The 21,762-nt window shown below is 49.4% G+C and overlaps 1 protein-coding gene across 2 annotated transcripts; it reads left to right on the forward strand.

Moving 5' to 3' along the window:
- The first annotated feature begins 233 nt into the window (after window positions 1–233).
- Window positions 234–21,755, forward strand: ttll11 (tubulin tyrosine ligase-like family, member 11). Of its 2 annotated transcripts, XM_084686321.1 has the most exons (11): window positions 234–339; window positions 854–1,395; window positions 5,281–5,380; window positions 5,990–6,123; window positions 8,183–8,479; window positions 8,636–8,920; window positions 9,035–9,130; window positions 9,222–9,331; window positions 16,715–16,957; window positions 17,121–17,227; window positions 18,663–21,755. In XM_084686321.1, the coding sequence occupies exons 2-11, from the start codon at window positions 874–876 to the stop codon at window positions 18,893–18,895; spliced, it is 2,127 nt and encodes a 708-aa protein (XP_084542447.1). In that variant the 5' UTR covers window positions 234–339; window positions 854–873; the 3' UTR covers window positions 18,896–21,755. The 2 variants fall into 2 exon arrangements, with proteins under 2 accessions (XP_084542447.1, XP_084542446.1); XM_084686320.1 differs by having other exon boundaries at window positions 241–1,395.
- Window positions 21,756–21,762: the final 7 nt, after the last annotated feature.

A 21,762-nucleotide genomic window follows, 5' to 3' on the forward strand; every position in this document is an offset into this window, starting at 1 on the left:
TAACACAACAGAGGCTCAGGTTCAAGTATGTCAAATAGGTTAGCAAAACATTGATCTGCGTTCTCATTTAGAGATGTAAATTCGATGCACGTCGATAAAGCTATTTATTTAATAGGTTTTTGCCAATGTAATCCATTATGTGTAATTGTTCGACGTGTTGAACTGTGCGCCTACCACTGTTCTGTACCTCGAAGGCTTCCGTCGATTTGTTTGACAACGGCACCAAAACAGTCAGGGGCGCAGAAGCTAGCCGACTGCTTAGACGTTAACCGACTGCTCCAGACTATGGCACTGCCCTGACAGCTGCTGCACGCCGGTCCTCCCCGGTCTTGTCATCCGGTATTCAATTATCTCTTTGGCGATGACTGTAAAACGGGAATTGTAAAGTCGGTTAGTAATTTGGGGAAGTTTTATTGGATGCCACAAAATAGAGCATTTTGTTGTGTACAGAAGATCAGTCATGCTCTGTCAGGATGCTATCCTGCGTTAGCTATGCTAATTGGCGAACAATGTAATTGTCAATTACTGCCAATTTGCTGTGAGTCTGTGCTAGTAGATTAAACACGTGTTGGGAGTAACGGTAATGTTTGTGTAGCTATGCTGACAGGTGACTGACAATGGCAATGCATTGTTTATGGGGTAGAGGTAGAGGCACTGTTAATTGAAACAAACAGAAAGACTAGCTAACTAGCTAATGTTAGCTGTGTAAATGAAATGGGCGAGGTGATTCCACTCTAGCGATGCTAAATATTATTTACCATTGCAAGCAGTTGTCACCTAACTGGGCAGTGTGGTGTAGCAGAGCCCTGCCCAGTCGCATAGATCTGTATAATGAGTGATCATTATGTGAAAGCCAAGGTTCAGCTTGAGCAGATGAAGTCATCCGGCGAGGATGCGGAAAAAGAGCCTGGTAGTGGGGCTGAGGACGGGGGGGAAGAAATGCCTGCGGAGGCATCCCCGCCCGCATCTGTCTCACCCATCCCGCCGAGCAACAGCACCACCACCACTGGTCGGAATGCATCAAAGACCTCCGTTACTAGCAGGAATCGGAGTAAAAGCAGAGGCAAATTGGCGAAAGACGATAAAAACACATGCTGTAAACAGGACCCAGACATTGCCTTGCACGGATCGAAAGTACACGCCGACGCCGGGAGGATTCTAAACCGAATTGGTCATAACCATACGCTTCAAATAAAAGGTACTGGTAAGATTCTGCAAGGAAAGACGGAAAGCAACGGTAACGTCGGGCCCAACCACCAAATAAAAGACGTCAAAGGCGTCAAAGAAGATGGTAACAAAGTTGCCAAGAGGAAACCTGTCACCGTGGACACATCTAAAGCCAAAACATCGCTGGAAGCACTGAAGCTTAGCATTAAGCAGCTGAAATGGAAAGAGGTAACAATGCTGGGTTTTGCCAACATAAATGCTGACATATCTCTCTGTCACTCCTCAAACTAACATACAGTACAGGCCTCTGTGACAATGGGATATCCCTTAGATTTTATGTTTGCCAAAGATACAGATATGTTATTTCATCTGCAGATAACTGCATCCAATATTTAAATGTAACTTAGGCTAATTGCTTGATCATGAAAAGGCCTACATTGAAAGCGTAGCTCGGAGAGCTACTTTAATTAAAAGGGCATTGTTTTACGGGTAACATTTAGGCCTAGGCCTTAATAATATACCTAGCATATCCTTAGGCTTTCATGGATAATAGCAAAAATTAAGGTGTGTATTGACAGCATCCAAACAATTGATGAAGGAGTACTCAGTCACTTATAACCCTGTCACTTGAACCTGACAACTCACTGTTGCGTGGATAAACTAACAGCTGCGTTGCGTTAGGCCAGTTCTAAATGGAGAGCCATGCCCTTAATACATTTATGAGATGGCTAATTGATATGGCTGGCCCTCACTTCGGAAGGCGTGCACCGTCTGTTCGGCACCACACGCTGAAGGATGGGCAGCTAATACCTCCCATCTATTATTGGGCTCTCTCTTCCATTATAAATGACAAGCAGCTCAGGGTAAAGCGTTTGGACCACTTAGGGAAAGACTTTCTTCGCTGAGAACTAACTTCCATATTTGAACTCATTATTGAACTTCTCCTTAAGAGAAGTTATGGAGGTGGCGGGCTGTCACTGAAGCCCTCTTCCCCCAGCTGTACCTCCAAGACAAGGAGAGCTGGGGATCCAATTGAAAAAGATCTTTCAGTGGTGCTGAAAGTTCAGAAAGCCCATTGACCTAGTAGGCTATTACCTGCTCTGTGAGTGTGACCGTAAGTGTATTAGACCAGTGGCTCCCAACCCTGATTCTCAGGGCACGCCTGTCCTGCATGTTTTAGATGTTTCCCTGCTCCAACACACCTGATTCAAACAAGTGGGTCGTTATCCAGCTCTGCAGAAGCCTGCTTATGACCATTAATTTGGATCAGGTGTGTTGGAGCAGGGCAACATCTAAAACATGCAGGACAGTGGTGCCCTGAGGACCAGGGTTGGGAACCCCTGTATCAGACCCACTGGCACAGTTGCCAATGTGAAGGTGAAATGATTGTAATCCTGTAATGATGATGTCATAGAGATGACTCTCAGATTCCTGCCTGTACCGCACCGACTGGTGGGCAGTGTAGAGTGTTGGGTCTCATCTTTCACAGTGTCAAGCTATGTTGGACGTGCAGTGTGGGACCCGCCTCTCTCGTTTTCTTCCTTCATACGTTTAGACAGAGCTCTGACCGTACCAGAATCCACGAAGCAGAGCTAGCTATCTTTCATATTCATCACAGTGCAATGATTACTTATAAGCCTGACATGAGTCTTTCTATCTTTTTCCAGTGGGCTTTCTACCTTCCCATGTTTTCATTTAGCAGACACATTAATCCAAAGTAACATACAAAAACAGTTTGAGATTGCAGCAAATAATCAGTCACTGGAATTGCACAGGTCTAAGTATACATTACATTTACATTTAGTCATTTAGCAGACGCTCTTATCCAGAGCGACTTACAGTAAGTACAGGGACAGTCCCCCTGAGGCAAGTAGGGTGAAGTGCCTTGCCCAAGGACACAACGTCATGTGGCACAGCCGGGAATCGAACTGGCGACCTTCTGATTACTAGCCCGACTCCCTCACCGTTCAGCCACCTGACTCCCTAGTATAGCGGTGAGTGCCAATGAACAGTCTCTATTTTACGAGACACAGTGCAATAAACGTCATGACGGCAACATCATCTTTCTTCCTGACATAGACCAGCCCAGCGTGGCGTTCCGAGTGACCCTTCTCCCTGCCTCACATCACTGCTCATCCTCTCCTTTTTTGGTTTCTGTGGCCAGCCTGACTATCGTCCTCAAGCGCTCCCCAGCTCGGTTGTTTTGCTGACGGTGTCGTTTTGATGGCACAGTAGTTTTAAGGCCAAGGATTTTGCCAGCTGACTTTCAGCATATGGCCTTCTCTCACTTAAAGGGGAAATGATTAGATGTAATCCCTCATAATCCGATAGATTTAAAGTCCCCACTGGGGTGGAGGGAACGGGCAGATTGAGATTTTGAGCCATTTGTTTAATAGAGAGAATAGTGTACTTATAATTTGGATCTGACGGATTACCTTTCTAACTATTCCACTCAGTAAGTGGACTGAAAGACGCAAATAGCCCTAACATAGCAGATATAGCATAAAAAGTAAGTGTGTGTGTGTGTGCACGCACATGTGACCATTCGTCAAATAAACCAGGCTATGTGTGGATAGAAGCAGTCAACTGTTGGGCCATGCACACACACCCATGTTCACACGCACACACACACTTATATCCTATGAAAACCTTTTGTGTAACCCTCGGGTCTTGTTCTTAGTGAAACAACAGGCTTATAGAACAGATAAGGCATTTACTGTTGACCAATGGATGGTTATCAAACAGTGAGTCTCATGGTGGGTATTGGGGGTTTGGTGGGGGTTGGTGCCAGCCTGCCAAGTCCTGGCCAGGCTCCTTTATGTCGGGGGCTGTGTGCCAGCTCTGATGGCGAGGAATTAGAGATGACCTCATCCTTCTTCTCCACTGGACGGAGCTGGAACTAGAACTAACGGTCCATTATTCTCTCAATCAAAGCACAAGTGGCCCAAAATGTGTGTGTATGTGTGTGTGTGTGTGTGTGTGTGTGTACGTGAATGTCATGTACTGATGAGCCTATGGCTACTGTCGAGCAGGACGTTCCATCACACCATCATTGGGCTATTTTGGTGGCTCCTCCCCTAGATACAGCCCAAATGAATGTGGCCTATATCCGATGTGATCAGATTAAGGCACAGTAGAGAAAGTAGAGGGATGCTTTGTTGTATTTATAGCCGGACTTCATGCAGGCCACTCCAATCTTTCTCACGCACACACACACACACAGACGTACCTACTCGCATGTGAACACACACAGAGCTCTCCTCGTCCTTCAGCCTTTCTCACACAGTCTGGTTACACACACACACAATCAAACACCCATGACTTGTCAAGTTGGGAAAAGTTTGTCTGGCTTGGCTGGGACTGGTGCAGTGCTGAATGACTGGACCGGTCTGGACTGGGCTAGGGAAAGCTGAGCTGTTTATTGGGGCTGAGATCTGGGTGTGCTCGGGTCAAAACTATTACCTTCTTGGGTAATAGTTATGAGAGCATATGGTTTGCATAGAATTAATTTCACCCTCGGTTTCACAGGTTGACGGACACATGTCGGAAGATATTGTCAGCCAGATTTAGCACTCAACAGATATATCTATATAGGCACAAATGTTAACAAAAAGTTGTGGCCAATTACCACTGATGACCAATAATTATGTAATAATCTGTTGGTAAACAAAATATCTAAATGGGTAACGCACCCCCAAAAATCTTTTGGTTTGCCTCTGGTCATCTTGGGTCCTGCTGAAAGGTGTGTGTGTGTGCGTGTGTGTGTACAGGTGCGTGTGTTATAATATCAGGTGTGTTGGTCCATGGCCTGCAGGGTGGAGCTAATCCTCCCATGGTATCTCGGTTTAGTGGTGGAGCGACCCTTCAATGAACCCAGCTTACCAGACTTGAACTAACTGGGATAACTAGACCAATGACATCCCAGATTCTGCAGATCTTCTCATAGGCTAGGTATCTGCTTTTTGTGGACATAATTTGAACTACACAGTAGTTGCAATTAACCGTGCCTTCATCTTCCAGTAGAATTTGCTGATTTGAGTGTGCATTCGCAGTCAGTTTTTTTGTTTACAACAATGTGTACAATGTGTTTCTATCTGTCCCCTCTCCCCCCAGTTTCCCCTAGGTAGAAGGACAGCCTGTGATATCTACTGGCATGGTGTCTCCTTCCATGACAACGACAACATTGTCTCTGGTCAGGTCAACAAGTTCCCAGGTAAATGCCTCCCCCCGAGCTCTTAAAACGCGAGCCACCGAACTGGCACAAGTCATAACATGACATGCACATGCTCCTAATATGCACACACCTGTCCATCTTGAGGTTGCGTGCATGCCGGTTGTTCAGGGTGCCATGTGTCACTGAGCTGGGCTCGTTATGGTGAGGCTAATACAGTAGTTAGCGCTGTCCTGCTTGGCCACAATAATAACCTGAGGAGAGATTATTGTATTAGTGTGAGGAGCTGGAGTATAGAGCACCTCAACCCACTGGTGCCAGCCTTTTGACACTACATCCCGTACTGCTCCACCTGGGTATCCCTCCGCCTCAGACAGCAGTGGTCTGCCTGTACAATATAGTACAGTACGCACCACAACCCCAACTTTGTTTCCCTCCTACAACTCTTGATCAGAAAGCTCTCCGCCTGGCTTCCTGCCTGCTCGACTGACTGTCAGACTGCTTAATGTGTGTGTGTGTGCCTGTGTGTCTCTCTACTGTGGGTCCTGACTGCCTTGTTTACGTGTCTGTGTGTGCCTTCCTGCCTGTCAGACTGTCAGACTGTCCTCTTATCCAATGTGCGCGCCCACCTCTCCCTGCTCTCGTCTCCAGGCATGATAGAGATGCTGAGGAAGATCAACCTGAGCAGGGCCGTGAGGACCATGCAGGAGCTCTTCCCCGAAGAGTACAACTTCTATCCTCGCTCCTGGATCCTGCCCGAGGAGTTCCAGCAGTTCTCCACACAGGTAGATGCAACCCCAAATAAGACACCAGTTGGGTAACACCAGTGAGGTCACAGCACCCGGAGACGGCTCAGCACAATACCCAGGCAGACTAAGCCTGGATAGGAAAGTCCCGGCCTGTTCTTTCATAATATAGTATGGTCACCCGACGCATATCAGTTTCCGTGGGACACAATGACAACCAAAACAACGAGACGGAAGCCATTCACTTGTGTCGGGCTGTTATCCTGACTGCCATTTGTCAAACTGTTCAAGTCTCATGCCTGGCTCCTTTCCTCTCTGGATTGGCTCCAAACCGCGAGAAAACCTTCAGCCCAAAGCACTTAATACTATTCTTAGCTTCCAAACAGTATGTTCCTGCTCTGGGTGTACTTGCTGCTCCAGTGGGGGACAGTGGTGAGAGGGCAGAAAATGTCCCACAGTAAAGCGTGACACGGTCTACCCTGTGCATCCTCACAGGCTTGCACCTGTATTTGATAAACCCTTTCGGTTAATGGCCCAGGCCTAATTGGGGTTGGACTTGCATACATCTAGACGAGAGCCTTCTTTGACCTCTGTGTGCTGGCCAAGACGCACAGCTCAGCATTTGTCCGCGGCGGTGGAGATCCAGTGGTCAGTGGCTGCGGACGTAGACGACACGGATAGTCCTGAGGCTCGCTAGCAGCTAAGCAGTTTAAGGAGCAGAGCAGATCAGCTGCTAATGGAGAACGACAAGCTCTCGAACGCACCCCTTCTGAGCTGCCTGGTGACAAGGCCGAGCCAGAGGAGCACAGCTGCTGGGCACCAGCCGTGGTTTTATCACGCACGCACGCACGCACGCACGAACACACGTTGGCTCTCTACGGCAGCATGACCCGCGTGGCTAATTTGAGACCCTAAGCAACAGTCAGGTGTCAGGGGTCCAGCTGGAGTCATGGTCCAAGATCTTGGCATGTGGATGGTAACCTTATGAGTTCAGGTGTGGTGACAGCCCATTCGCTTTTAATGTGAAATATGTGCCGAACGTTGAAAAGCGTAAAGGCTACCGTATAGATTAAGGAGTTTGATTGTTTGCATGAGAATGAGCAGCCCTTTTTCTTCACAGCAATACAAAGTTGGCAGAACTCTGGTAAAACCTCTGACAAACTGGCACAGCTGTTTACAGTCAGAAGGGGGCGCCAGCGTTCTTCATACAGGCTTGACAGTTCCCCTCTCTGATCTAGAGTAACCTCATATTATACAAGGACCTTAGCAAAGTCCTCTCAGAATAGTTTGAGAAAGGATTGGTTGAGTGAGGGAGGTGGGGGGGTGGAACCTGTAATGTTTGGCTTGTGTACCAGCCTTCTCAAGTTGTGCTCCCGAAATGGTGTACTTCACACCTTATGCTCTAGGGGGCAGTAAAGAAGCACAGCATGTCGGTGGAAACGCAAAGAAGTCAAATGAATTGACATTTAAAGAGATGTTTTAGACTGAGGCCAGGCTAGATACCATAGGTGTCTGACCATAAGTGGAGGAGGGAGGAGTGTCCTTTGTTACAAATGTACAGGGGAACCTCACAGGAACCCCATAGAAAGGCCATAGGAATATCACTTCAGTCGCTCAGCACTCAGGGCTCCGAATAGGAGCACACAACTGCGACTGTTAAAACGGGCACCATTTTTATAATCAGGAGTGAATAGCTGTAATGATGCGTTAATGTGTCTGGTGTGATTAGAATAATTGTGACGGAGATTGGGATGGTCCACTGAGAAGCAGCAGCTGCAGTAAATCCCTTAACAGACTGTAAAGACCTGCTATTATGCTGGGATTAATACTATCTGTAGCCAGACTGACAGAGCGAGAGAGAGAGAGTCCTCCTCTTTCTTATATTCTCTCTTTTAGAAGAGAACATAAGCCTGTATGACCTCGCGTTGAACGGTAGATGCCTTTTTACCTTACCTTTTATCTCATTAACACTAGTTATGGTGAGGTTAAAAACAGGGGCTATTGACCGTCCAAGTCAACCAGACAGCCAGTCAACCACACAAACAGCCACCAAGTTACCCAACGGTTCCCCTAACTGCCCTCCCCTCCCCCCATCTAGATCCGCATGGTGAAGGAGAACGACTCCACCCTGAAGCCCACGTTCATCGTCAAGCCTGACGGGGGCTCGCAGGGGGACGGGATCTACTTGATCCGCGACCCCAACGACCTGCGCCTCATGGGCGGGGCCTCGCCCGGCGGCAGGCAGGCTGTGGTCCAGGAGTACATTCACAAGCCCCTCCTCATTGACAAGCTCAAGTTTGACATCCGCCTGTACGTGCTGGTCAAGTCGCTGAGCCCGCTAGAGATTTACATCGCTAAGGAGGGCCTCTCGCGCTTCTGCACGGAGCCCTACCAGGTACAGCGCTGCTACACCAGCTCTCCCATGACGGGAAACGCAACGCTCCTGATAATGTATCATTTCAGTCGAGGGATCCCTCCCTCCATCCCTTCGTTCATTCATCCTCCATCCTTCCCTCCCTCCGTTCATCTATCCCCCACCCCCCACCCCCAGGAGCCCTGTCAGAAGAACCTGAGCCACGTCTTCATGCACCTGACCAACTACTCCCTCAACGTCCAGAGCGGCAACTTTGTCCACTCCGACAGCCTGAGCACGGGCAGCAAGAGAACCTTCTCCAGCGTCCTCTACCGGCTCGCCTCCAAAGGCGTGGACATCAAGAAGGTGTGGTCAGACATCATCTCGCTGGTCATCAAGACGGTCATCGCGCTGGTGCCTGAGCTTCGGGTGCACTACCAGGCCGACATCCCTCCCGGCAAGCCTGGGCCTTCCTGCTTTCAGGTACAGTAGACCCAACAGCAAGTCGACGGGGAAAACGGATCAGGAAACCCAATCAAATTTCACGATGCACTCTGACTCCAGTGGTAGATGTTGATTTGTGCGTGTGTGAATCAGATCTTGGGATTTGACATCCTTCTGATGAAGAACCTGAAGCCTGTGCTGCTGGAGGTCAACGCCAACCCCAGTATGAGGATAGAGCACGAGCAGGAGGTGACATCATCGTCATCGTCATCATCATCCCCTCCATGATGTTAACCACTTGCAGGAATAATAATATTGTGTGTGTGTGTACGTACTGTAGGTGGCTCCCGGTGTGTTTGAATATGTCCCCAGTCCCGTGGACGAGGAGGTGAAAGTGGGCGTCATCCGAGACACGCTGCGACTTATGGACCCTGCTCATCGGAAATCACTGTGAGTCACACACACACACTGAACTGGGGAACTGGGCAGTGGGGTTGCTTACAGGGCATGCTCCCTCCCTCCCTCCCTCCCTCCCTCCCTCCCTCCCTCCCTCCCTCCCTCCCTCCCTCCCTCCCTCCCTCCCTCCCTCCCTCCCTCCCTCCCTCCCTCCCTCCCTCCCTCCCTCCCTCCCTCCCTCCCTCCCTCCCTCCCTCCCTCCCTCCCTCCCTCCCTCCCTCCCTCCCTCCCTCCCTCCCTCCCTCCCTCCCTCCCTCCCTCCCTCCCTCCCTCCCTCCCTCCCTCCTGCTCTCCCTCTCTCCTGCTCTCCATTCGTCTCTTCTTCCACATCTTCAGTCCAGTCCATGCTTAGTAGCCCACCACTGAGCAGCTCTCCATAAGCCTGTTAAACGGAAAAATTAAATTCCCGCCGAGCCGTGATGGAATTTCACACATGACTGTACCGTACCGTGTGTGGCGGCCTGGCGGCTAGCGCTCACTGGCCAACGGGCCGGCCTTCGCCAGGCTCCCATTAATGACACACACACTCTTTCACTCTCCTCCATTTTCAGGGTAATCATCTGCATCATTCCTTCTATTCCTCTCTGACTCCCTCCAGGTCTCCACCCGCCCTCCCCCTGAGCACTTCTCCCATCCTCAGTTACCATAAATCACATCCCATATCTTCTATGATCTCTACTCCTCAGAGAGAGCGAGAGAGCGAGAGGGGGAGAGAGAGAGGGGGAGAGAGACTCCTGGAGGGTGAAGCCCTCCTGGCTGCAGTATCAGGATCCTCAGGTGGCATATTGTTATAATCCTGTGGTATATCTTAATCCTAAATCACCTCTTCTGCTCTCTAGGGTTTGCATCAGCATTAGATCACCTCTGTCAGTGTGTGTGTGTGTGTGTGTGTGTGCGCCATGGCCCCCCTGTTCCTCGAGTACACTCGCAAACACAACAAATAGGAGGAGCGCAGAAATGTTGTTTTTGTGACAAAACTGTCAAATATTTCAGAGCTTCCGCAGTGTACCGTAGTAGAAATATGACAGGACAAAGCAGGCAGTTTATTGTTATGGGTGCAGTAATGCTGTCACCCGCACACACCCGCACACGCATACACGCGCACACACACGCGTCCGTCTCTGCTTTATGTCGTAGGGGGAAATAAAAAGTTAGCTGTTTTAGTTTTTTGTCAGCTGTGATTGTTGCGGGTTGTTTGGGGATGTCAACCCTGCTGACAGGGTGTGACTGAGGTGTGAATGCGAGTGTGTGTGTGTGTGTGTGGGGGGCGGGGGGGGGGGGGGCAGGTAGAAGTTAATTAGACCCCCGCTTTAACACTTAATGCTCATTCATGTAGACATCCAACGTGAAGTGTTCCTGAGAATGGAAAGCGAGCAGCGACGACTGGACACAGGACACAAGCGCGTGCAGCCTGGCAGCTGCTTCCGTGTGTCGGTCTCTGCGTGCGTCTGCGTGCGTCTCCTTGCATGTGTTGTTTGTCAGCTGCCCAGTGAGCAAAATCTATCATCAGGAGAGATGGGGCGCCGCCGCCATGGAAACAGCAGCTGAAATCTGATGAAGATGATGGTGGCGGCTTCACCTCATAAAAAGCTTGTATACCGGCCGTGAAGGCGAGCTTCTTTCTCTATCCCTAGTACCCCCCCCTTCCATTGTGACAATGTCAGCCACATGGTCTGCAGGAGCAAAACCTTTAGCTGGCTAATTGTCTGTGAGAAGAGTGGATAAACAGAGTGGTGTGTGCTTGTAAGCATGTGTGTGCGTGTGGCCATTACCCTGTCATTATTTTGTCTATTCTGAAGGGACCTTCTGCCGTTGTTGCCAAGCAAGTCTGCTGTCGTAGACGTGTATGTGTGTGCGCGCGTGAATGTGTGTCGCTACAAAGACACACACACACACAACGCTCACAAACAAAAAAAGATTTTTTTTTTATTCGTCGCTCCTTCCCTGCGACAGTGTGTCGAGCATCGAGACAGCGCTGCCGTTTTTAATGAGCCAATCACGACGTCTGACTTGTCTCGTCATTAGCAGGAACTGTCAGCGTCTGGGCAGCTCTCTCCTTGTGTCGCCGGAAAGAAAACATGCTCCTGCAGCATGCCGGGAACGGGTGTCTGTGGTTTTCCAGACCTCTGTGGTCCACAGCCGTGTACCTGTGTGGACGACCGGCAGCTGTTCACACAACACAGTCATCCTGGGAGGTAGAACAAGAAGGGGGAGAGAGAGAGAGCAGAGGACTGATAAATATAGGTCTGGTTGTAGGGCGGGGGGGGGGGGGGGGGGGTTAGGAAGAGCTGGCCAACACCGGGGAGGAAACACAGAGAGTGGGGGGGGGGGGGGGGGGGAGAACGGATTGAAAGAAAAGGGGGGAACGGGGCACAGGGTGTGAGAGACGGAGAGCGTGGGGAAGGACTGGGGGATGTGTGACGAGCCCGCGCAAACACGCCCAACTCTCATTGGTCCGTCAGCATTGATCCGGGAACCCCTCTGGGAGCTGGGGTGTGCATTGCACATCCCGAACCATTGTTTTGGACGATGCACGGCTTGAAGCCATCATCTTTTACATGATGAACAGAGCAGGAGACATTAGCTGACAAGCGCACAGAGCAAGAACGAGAGGTAACACACGCACACATCCAGGACACAATACTGTACTAGACACCAAGTTTGCACCGCTCCATACTATACGGCCAGCAGGCTAAGGATGGTTCTGTAGATGGAACCAGAGGTTTTTTTTCTGGTTCTATTTGGGGAGAATTCGCCTCATTCTGTCTGCCAGGCAGACGTGGAACCGGATTCTCCTGTCTCCTCACGTCTGTACACATCTCACTGATCCCTCTATCTCCTCTCACCCTTCCTACAGGATCAGGGCTGTGTGTGTGTGTGTGTGTGTGTGTGTGTCTGTGTGTGTGTGTGTGTTTATGTCTAAACCTTTTTCTGCAGTGGGGCTCAAGGTATCTCTCTATTTAAGGCCATAGCAGCTGAAATAGACCTTCTGCGTTTACCTTTAGTGACACTGGTAAGGTGTTTTTTATTTATTTATTGAAATACCGATTCGTCACTGTCACTAAATGGATTTGAAACCTCCGCTGTGTCTGTGGCTGTCTCTTTGTCCTGGTTTGTTTGTGTGGGCATGACGGGCGAGGCTGTGTATTTGTCTGTTGTTATGTGATGGCGTGCGTACGTGTCCTAGCTGGTCTGGTCTGTATCTGTGGTTGTCTACCTCTAGTCACTGGTGTCTGTCGATTGGTGCCAGTCTAACGTCTGGTCTGTGCCAGACAGCTGTCACTGTGGTCATGTGACGGTCTCCTTGCTCTGCCTGTGCCCTGTCCTGTCTGTGCCCTACTGTGGGTGGGGGTTGTGTTTCAAGTTTAGGTGGAGTTTCAGGCTTACGATTTGTGCTATTTGTAACCAGTCCATTGTGACAGTCGGGTGTCCGTCTAACGCAAGGGTGGCCAACCCTGGTCCTCGAGAGCCTCAGTCCTGCATGTTCTAGATCAGGGGTGGCCAATCCTGTTCCTCGAGGGCCGCTGTCCTGCATGTTTTAGATGTTTCCCTGCTCCAGCACACCTGATTCAAATGAATGGTCATTACCCTGCTTCCACAGAGCTTGATAACGACCCATTCATTTGAATCAGGTGTGCTGGAGCAGGGAAACATCTAAAACATGCAGGACAGCGGCCCTCGAGGACCAGGGTTGGCCACCCCTGGTCTAGATGTTTACCTGCTCGAGCACACCTGATTCAAATGAACGGTCATTCCCAGGCTTGGATAACGACCATCATTTGAATCAGGTGTGCTAGAGCAGGGAAACATCTAAAACATGCACGACAGAGGCTCTCGAGGACCAGGGTTGGCCACCCCTGGTCTAACGGCTTGTGTCGGTGTCCTTGCCCGGCCTGTCTGGCCAGCCCCTGTTGTTGTGTGACGCTTTAATGGCCATCATGTCCTTGTCTAAGCTCTGGGCTGATGGGTCCCATTAAACATTCAACCAGCTCTCTCAGTGCCATTCACCCTCCTCACGTATTGATGGAGAGGGAAGCTGTCAGAGGGCTCCCAGAAACACCACCGCTAGACGCGTGTGTGTGTGTGTGTGTGTGCGCTGTGCGCGTGACCTCGCATGAATTAGCATGCGTGCGTCTGAGCGTGTGAATGTCTGTCTCGTAGGACATCAAGAGCCTCCCGCTCACCGACAACACGGAAAGAAGACGGTCTTTTATCGAGCCGGTCCCAGATTACAGCAGCCGCAACACCGCGGTTTCCTGTCGACCGACACCGCAGACCTGTAGGGATGGATGGAGGGAGTGAGAGAGAGAGGCCGAGATTAAGGCATGGAGAGAACAGCCAAGACAGCTCGACTGAAGAGGAATTAGTTGTTGTTTTTTCCTCCCATTGATCCGCCAGGCCAGTGGACTATATTGGCCAACCCACTTCCGCCGCTCTCCCTAAATCTTTCTTTCTTTCCCTTAGCCCCTAATCACCTTACCTACCCTTAGCCTTAACACCTTTCTCCCTCACCCCCCCAGGCCCCCACCTCGCTTGTGGTCATTCAGGTCCAGCTTCTCTCCAGGTGGCACTAACTTTGACAAAGCGTCTTCTCCGCGTGATGACCTACATAAATGTGAACCCCACAGCCTAGAGGATGACATCAGAGAGGGGGAAGGAGAAGGGAGAATGGAGGGGGAGACAGACAGACAGACAGAGGGGGAGATTAGAAGAGCATTTGGATGATGAAATAGCAAGTCATATCTCCAGCAGGCAGAGATAGCTAGACAGAGCAGAGCAAGGTGAAATTAAGATGTGTTAGTTCTATCTCTCCCTCGCTCGCTCAGTCAGTTGGCGAACTTAATTCCGTCCTCTCCGTTTCCCCTTTTCTTTCTCTTGATATTTCTCTCTCTCTCTCAAATGTCAAGTGCTGTCTGGAGTAGCGGTCCACTCACAGTAATCTCTTTCTCTCCAGTCTGCCTCAACACTGCATTACACATTGTGTGTGTGTGTGTGTGTGTAACTGAGGCTGGTGGATCACCCTCTAGCCCGGACCATTCTTATTTCTGCAGTCCATCACCAGACATGTTTGCGAGCGTGCACACACTGCAGAGAGAACACACATTCACTGGTCTGTTCTCTTTTTCCCGCTCAACGGGGCACGGTCGCTTTACACTTAGCATTGTGGGGGTTTTCAATATCCTGAGGAGATGTAGCCACAGTAATATGCAGGAATGGGGAGAGGAAGGGATGTAGAGATGAATGGAGGAGAGGGGGGAGTGAAGGGGGTTGGAGATTGCTTTGCCAGCTCAAATGGCAGCACTCTTGGAGTGAAAGTGGTTTGTTTGCAGAAAAGTTGGATGTGTGTGTATGAGTGTGTGTGTGTGAGAGAGCGTTTGGAGATTAACTTATTTTCTATATTAGCATCTCTTCTTTTTTTCGACGCACAAATACACAGACACACACACTGACCAGATTTGCTCGAGCGAAATGGGCCTCTCTCTCTCTCTCTCTCTCTCTCTCTCTCTCTCTCTCTCTCTCTCTCTCTCTCTCTCTCTCTCTCTCTCTCTCTCTCTCTCTCTCTCTCTCTCTCTCTCTCTCTCTCTCTCTCTCTCTCTCTCTCTCTCTCTCTCTCTCTCTCTCTCTCTCTCTCTCTCTCTCTCTCTCTCTCTCTCTCTCTCTCTCTCTCTCTGTCTCTCTCTGTCTCTGTCTCTGTCTCTGTCTCTGTCTCTGTCTCTGTCTCTGTCTCTCTCTCTGTCTCTGTCTCTCTGTCTCTCTGTCTCTCTGTGTGTGTAAGGATATAGGAGGATCTCAAGCGAGACGTGAAGAAGGAAGCTTTTTAGCCCGCTTTCCTCCCTGCACTTCTCCTCCATCCTCTGTTCTCTCCCTCCCCTGTCTCTGGGACTCATTGAACGCAAGGCGGGAGGCTTGCATTCTATTCACATAATTTAACTAATAATTGGGTGTGCTCGAGCACAACCATTGTTCTCTCTCATATATATTTATTATTATTTTCCCACCCCTTATGATCCCTCAATATTTGGACTAGATAGACAACATCAGTTCCAAAATGTTAATCTTAGGCAATTGCGTTGCTTGTATTTTTATTTACGTTCCGTTGTATGATTTAGAAGCTTATAATGTTTTTGTGGCACCAAGGGACCTCAGTGCTAGCCTAAAGACACAACGTCATCACACATTAGCAATGACACAGAAACGATGTTCCAGTAAGACAGAGCGATATCAGCGAGCCCTCAGCATCAGTAACGTAGCTAAAAGTCTAAAAGTTGAGGCTACTTTTAGCTAGGTGAGCTACCTACGAACATGTCTTAATCTGCTCGACAAGTGGGTTCCCCTTAGTTCTTTTGCTGAGCAGTCTCACGAGCCGCGGGGATGGGTGGGGGGGGGGTTGAAGTGTAAGTGAACACCATTTGGCTACCTGCATATACCTACAGCTGACAGGTAGCCCCAGTAAATTGTAGAGCTAGCTAACTACTAGACTTCTGCTGTGTGAGAATCGCAGGAGCTAACCAGTTGAAGGGCGTACACAAATACAGGGTGTTCATATTCACAGCCTGGAAACATACCCGTCTGTAACCGACGCAAGCACACCCCACAATTTGTTTCTCCTTGAGCTGCCCGAAGCTTTTTCGAACGTTTTTCTTTCTACCTTTCCCTCCCTATTCTTCTCTCTCCTCTCTTTCTTTCTCTGTCCCGCTCCCTTCCTCCCTCTCTCCATCCATCTTTCCAGGGTCACCCCAGACTTGCCCAGCCATCTGGCTTTGTGCCAGGAACATAGGATTTGGTTTGACACACACGCATACACTCACACAAGGAGGCATGCGTCTGCTGTTAGCGATGATTGTCTCTTAGTATTAAATGAGCTGTAGTCAAAATCAATAGAAAATATGCATGGTTGTTTGTGTGCGACTGTGTGCGTATATGTTGACATTACTTTAGGCAGGCTTGTTTGAACAAATAAAGGCAGACAGAGACTGACTTATTAAAACAATCACTGTGTTTACACCTTCAACTGTATTGCCTTGGGCTTCATGTCTCAGCAATCTGGCACCTGCTGGGGTGTATTCGTGTGTGTGTGTGACACACACATTCACACAATTAATGTCACCCTATCGTTGTACGTCACAGTAGCATCACGTTGACCTCTCAATCGGCCCGTCTCCATTTGTTGAACACAGTTTTTCTTTTTCGCTCCACTTCCCACACACAACAGTGTGACCCTTTTTTGACCAGGGTACTTGACGCAAATGCAAATATCCTGTCCCTAACGAAAAGTACATCGTTGTTCGCCGTCTGTGACGAGACGTTTTAGTATCACCATCCCTGTCCTCCCTCTCATCCTTTCTCCCTCCCTCTCCCTCGTTTCCCCGGCAACAGGGCCCATCCCGGGGGCGTGTCCGAGCCGCAGGAGGAGATCCTGGTGGACGCGGCGTCTCCGGAGCGGGGGGGCGAGGAGGGCGGCCTCCTGCCGTCGCTGTGTCTGAAGCAGGTGTTCCCCAAGTACACCAAGCAGTTCAACTACCTGCGGCTGGTGGAGCGCATCACCACCCTCTTCCTGCGCTTCCTGGGGGTCAAGGGCAACATGCGGCTGGGCCCCACCGGCTTCCGCACCTTCATCAGGTAGGTGGCTGGGTGACACTCACACACAAACGCGCACAAAGCAGTGTGAGAAGTCGCTGTTTGTTTGCAATGTATTGAGTGGGTTCACCAGCCTTGTTCCACACTCTCCAGCGGCGACGATTTGACCTTGGATCTGTGTGTGCGTGTGTGCGTGTGTCTTTAGGAACTGTAAGCTGAGCAACAGTAATTTCTCCATGGCATCGGTGGACATCCTCTACATTGACATCACACGTCGCTGGTCCGGAATGCTGCCCGACTCCAGAGAAGCAGGTAAAACACACACACAGGGTCAAAGGACCAGCTGACCTTTTAAGGAAAGTAAATATGTGCACTTGTATAATCTTCCCGCGGCTTTCGCTCTTCACTGCATACTGCTCCTCCACCTTCTGCACCTGTCCGTCCTGTGTCATCCTCTCCCACCCCGAGCCTCTCTCTTTCTTTCCCCCCCGTCTCCCCTCCATCTTCGATCCAGCCATCATCGTATAGCCTCCCTCCCTCCCCTCCCCAACAAAGCCGGGCTATAATAGAAATGAACTAGCGTCGGAGAGCAGCGGATATACGGGGGAGAGGAGCCACACTGAATAATTCATCAGCGGCACCTGAAGATGTGCGATGGGGGGGAATCGCGGCTGATTGAACGCAGCAGCACAGCAGAGGCCGGATGGAGAGAGTCGGGGAGCGAGGGAGGGGGGAGGGAGACGCGGGTGGGGGGGGGGGGAGAGAAGATGAGTCGTGACTCGAATGAGGTAGCGGCCCCAAAACAAGGGGGTTAGAATTTGGTCATTAGCCCTGTGGGGCCGAGAGGCAAACAGAGGCCTGTGTGTGTGTGCCCATGCGTGTTTGGGGAGGGGAGGGGAATGGATAAGGCAAGTGTTTATTAATAATAAAGTTCTGGGTTTTGGAAAGTGAGAAGAAGCCGACTCAGGACTTTTGCCGAATACTAAAAGCTCCCTCCTTATCGCCTCTTATGAAAGGCTCTCTTCCCTCTCTTTCTCTCTCTCGTTCTGTCTCTCACTAACCTTATGAGTCTTTCGAAGAAAATGAACTATTCCTTCTCTCCTTAGCCTTGTTTTTTTTTTTTTTTTTTTTTTCATCTCCTGCATTTCCCCTTCCGCCCCTATATGGTTATTAAGAACGAGGCGCCGTGACAAAAGGCTGTAATAAAGGCTGCTACTCCCTCAGGAAAACACTTCCCCAGAGGGAGGCCTCGCAAGATTTGAGAAGGATGGAACTCCGACCTTCATAAAGAAATATTTTTAAGAGTACCAAAGAACCCTATGTATTGCCGGATGGTGTGTGCTGCATGTAGTTTGATATATTTGTCAGATTTGTATAATGGTTTTAATATTCGTCTAGTTATTTGTAGGGTATCTTGGACATATTGTCTCTCTCTCTCTCTGTGTTTGTGTGTGTGTGCATGTGCGCTATGCAGCTCTTGTTGGATGGGCTCGGTTCTTGAGTCAGAGTTGCAGACAGTGATTAATTTAGGGACCATGGAAAGCTATGAAAGCCCAATCCACAGGAGCATACACGCTGTAATGGTTGTCTATCAGTGACGTGTAGTTTCGCGTCTGTCTAGCATGACAGCTCCGTCTTTTAAATTTGTGCTCCAGGGTTTCAGAGTATAGTCGTCTGGCAATGTATACTCTGGGCAAATAAACCTTCCTGCGTCTCTCTCACTCTTTCCCATTCTCCCTCTCTTCAGGTATGGGTTTGCAGGCGTTTGTGGAGGCGTTCTTCCACCTGGCCCAGCGCAGGTTCAAGTCCCTGGCTCTCAGGGAGCAGGTTCTGTCTCTGCTGGAGCTGTGCGAGGCCCAGCTGGAGCCCCCGGGGGGGCCGGGGGAGGAGAGACGCTCACTCAGCTGCACCAGAGCCCCGCCTGCAGGGGGGGGCAGGACTCAACACCAGACCCAGCCTCCTGCCTCATTGACCCCCTAACCCCCCCCCCCCCCCCCCCCTCTCTCTCTCTTTTACCAGACCCTGAGGTGCTTTCTCGAGTCCAACCTGGAGAACTGATTGGGGAGGGGGGGGCTTGAGGGTACACTAGTCACTCGCGCACACAAACACACTGAGACAATACCCCCCCCCCCCACCCCGGGGGCACATGTCAAGAGGCGAGAGGAGGATTGGGCTCACCTCGAAATCTGACCTCTGTGAGACCTGCTCTGGGTTTGATTGCTTTTCCTTACTTGGAGGAGGGGAGGCCCACAAGGGGCTGAGAGGATGGTTAGAGAAGAAACAAATAAATTGTGTGTGTGTGTGCGCGCGTGTGTGTTCCGGCCTTGGTGTGGGACATGTATGAATGGAGTGTGTGCAGAGGCTGTCCGGTCTGTGTCTGCGGGGAGCTGATATATGACTCGGCTTGGCAGGAGAGCCATGCTTTAAATGCACTTATTGATTCTTACCTTCAGGGCAGCTGTGTGCCTCCCATCACCTTATCAACCAATCCCCTGGACAATCACACACACACACACACACCCATACACACACACACATACTCTTCAGGGAAATATATGAAGGCTTCAGCTTATACTGCTGACCACACAATATGCATGTCCATTCTTCTCAAACACACACAAACACTCGGTATCCAAAATGCATGTGTTAGTCTTGAGCTTTTGCACAATAGCTCTTAAACCTATAATATTTGCACAGATGTGCGTGTGTGACTGTGTTTGTGTGACAACATATGACCATGTAATGGCCGGTGACTCTGCTGCTGCTTTGGTACAGCTCTCAGAGCCAATCAGGGTCAAGCTAGACCACATAGTCTCAAAGGGCAAGGTGATCCTCCCACTTCCTCTTAAATCAGATCAGCAGCTAGTCTAAAATGGCCGCCTTAGACCACAGCGGTGGGTCCCACAAAATGGCCGCCGTAGAACGACATCAGCAAGAAGGATCTTAAGACAACACCGTCAACACTCACAGCTTGTTTACGAATTAAGTGTCATTCGTGGTGATCTTTTAATTGTATAATTTTTTTGTATTTGAGTGTTTATTTTCAACGTTATTTATTCACTGCCGTGTCACTCGATGTTAGACTACGTTAAAGCTTGCCAGAGAATGAACACACACTCTCAGTTTAATCCCTGTTGTAGGGACAACACAAACTAGCAAACTCACAGAACACTTCCATTCATGAGTGGTCTAGGTACACCACACCATTAGGAAGAGGAGGGAATTCTGTATGGCGAACACATCAGGGACTGCAGTTTGTTTTTGAGGAATCCCACTGATTTCCTAAGAAGGCTCAAACTATCAGTATATCTTCTGTTGAACCTCTAGATATGGGATTTTTTATTTTTTATTTTTTTATTGCTAGGGATGCAACTATTGTTGAGTGCTTCTGAGATTCACATATAACACGTGACTTGAATAGGACTGAATTCCACATCAAGTAGAAAGAGGACATGGACACAGTCTGTACTGTATGATAGCTCTAAAATATTCAATAAAATGTAACTGACCTAAACTGTGATTTGAGTTTTTCCCCTCCATTAGATGTTGATTAGTCCTGATTGGCGCTGTATTTGTTGTGTGTGCGTGTAATTGTGATGTGCAGGTCTGGACTGGGACTGAAAAACGGCCCGGGACTTTGAAAAGCAGACCGGCCCACGACCATGTATTATTATTATTATTAATTTTTTTGTTGCATTATGCCTCGGCCGTTTTGCCGTTCGGGAAATCTCCCGACGGCCAGTCGGACCCTGGTGACATGTATCTGATTATTGTGACTTTCAACCTTGGTTTTCTATGCCAGTTTTCTATGCTTGTGTTCTCAGGAACCTGCTTTGACTTAGTAAAATGAGGCCTAAATGTCCCTACTCCAGCAAAATGTCCTCATCCCAGCTACATATCCATCTTAATGTTCCAACTGAAATGTGCCCACACCTTCTAAATATCCTCTCTCCAGCTAAAGGCCCAGTTAAATGTCCCAACTCAAGCTAAAAGTCTTAATCCCATTTAAATATCCCGCTAAATGTCCCTAACTTCAGAAAGGGATACTCCGGTTGTTACAGGGTGGCTGTGTGTGGTGGGGCACGTGTGTGTATTTGTGTGTGAAGGAACCAGGGGCATCCTCTTTACACAGCCTTGCCTGTAAGTGAGGCTCATGGGGAGCAATTAGACATCTCCCTCAGACAGAAGAGCTAATGAGCTGGCCAGTCTTAATGAGATCTGCTCCACAGCAGCCCAAGTCCAAGCAATTGGGGAAACATATATGAATTCCATCAGCAGAAAACAGACTGGCCTATGTTCTCTAATGAAGAAAAACTCCAAGAAGACATGTCCATTCAGCTTTGCGCTGCTCTTTGGTGGTGCACATGGAGGTTTGAGGAGCAGAGTTTCTACCAGCTTTGATCTCCGGTGATGTGAATGTTCTAGAACATGCGTAGGGTGCCATGATTTCACAGTGCTTGAGTGCCTCTGTGATTTAAGCAGTCTCATGCTGATGCGTGCTGATGTTCTTTGATATCAAGTACACACAGCATATCACCCTCAGCGGTAAACTGGATGTTGTCAGTTTAGCCCAGCATCCTTCTGGTGTCGGGTGTCCCTCCCTTATTCATCCCCTCCTCCTTTCTCCTTACTCTTCTCACCTCTCCACTCTCTGCTGAGAGGAATAACAATTAGGCTGCATGTAGGTCAGTCTCACTGAGAAACATGCATCTCTTTCAGTCTCCCTCCCTCCGCTCTGTACATCTCTTGTGCCCTTTCTACTTCTTTCTCAGTCACTGGAGTCGCCAACCATATAAGTGTAAATGCAAGGTTTCATTTGAATAAACTGTCTCCAGATTCAGCTGTGA

This window comes from Hypomesus nipponensis, chromosome 22, assembly GCF_054491055.1.
Source record: "Hypomesus nipponensis isolate SF chromosome 22, ASM5449105v1, whole genome shotgun sequence".
NCBI classification, from domain to species: domain Eukaryota; kingdom Metazoa; phylum Chordata; class Actinopteri; order Osmeriformes; family Osmeridae; genus Hypomesus; species Hypomesus nipponensis.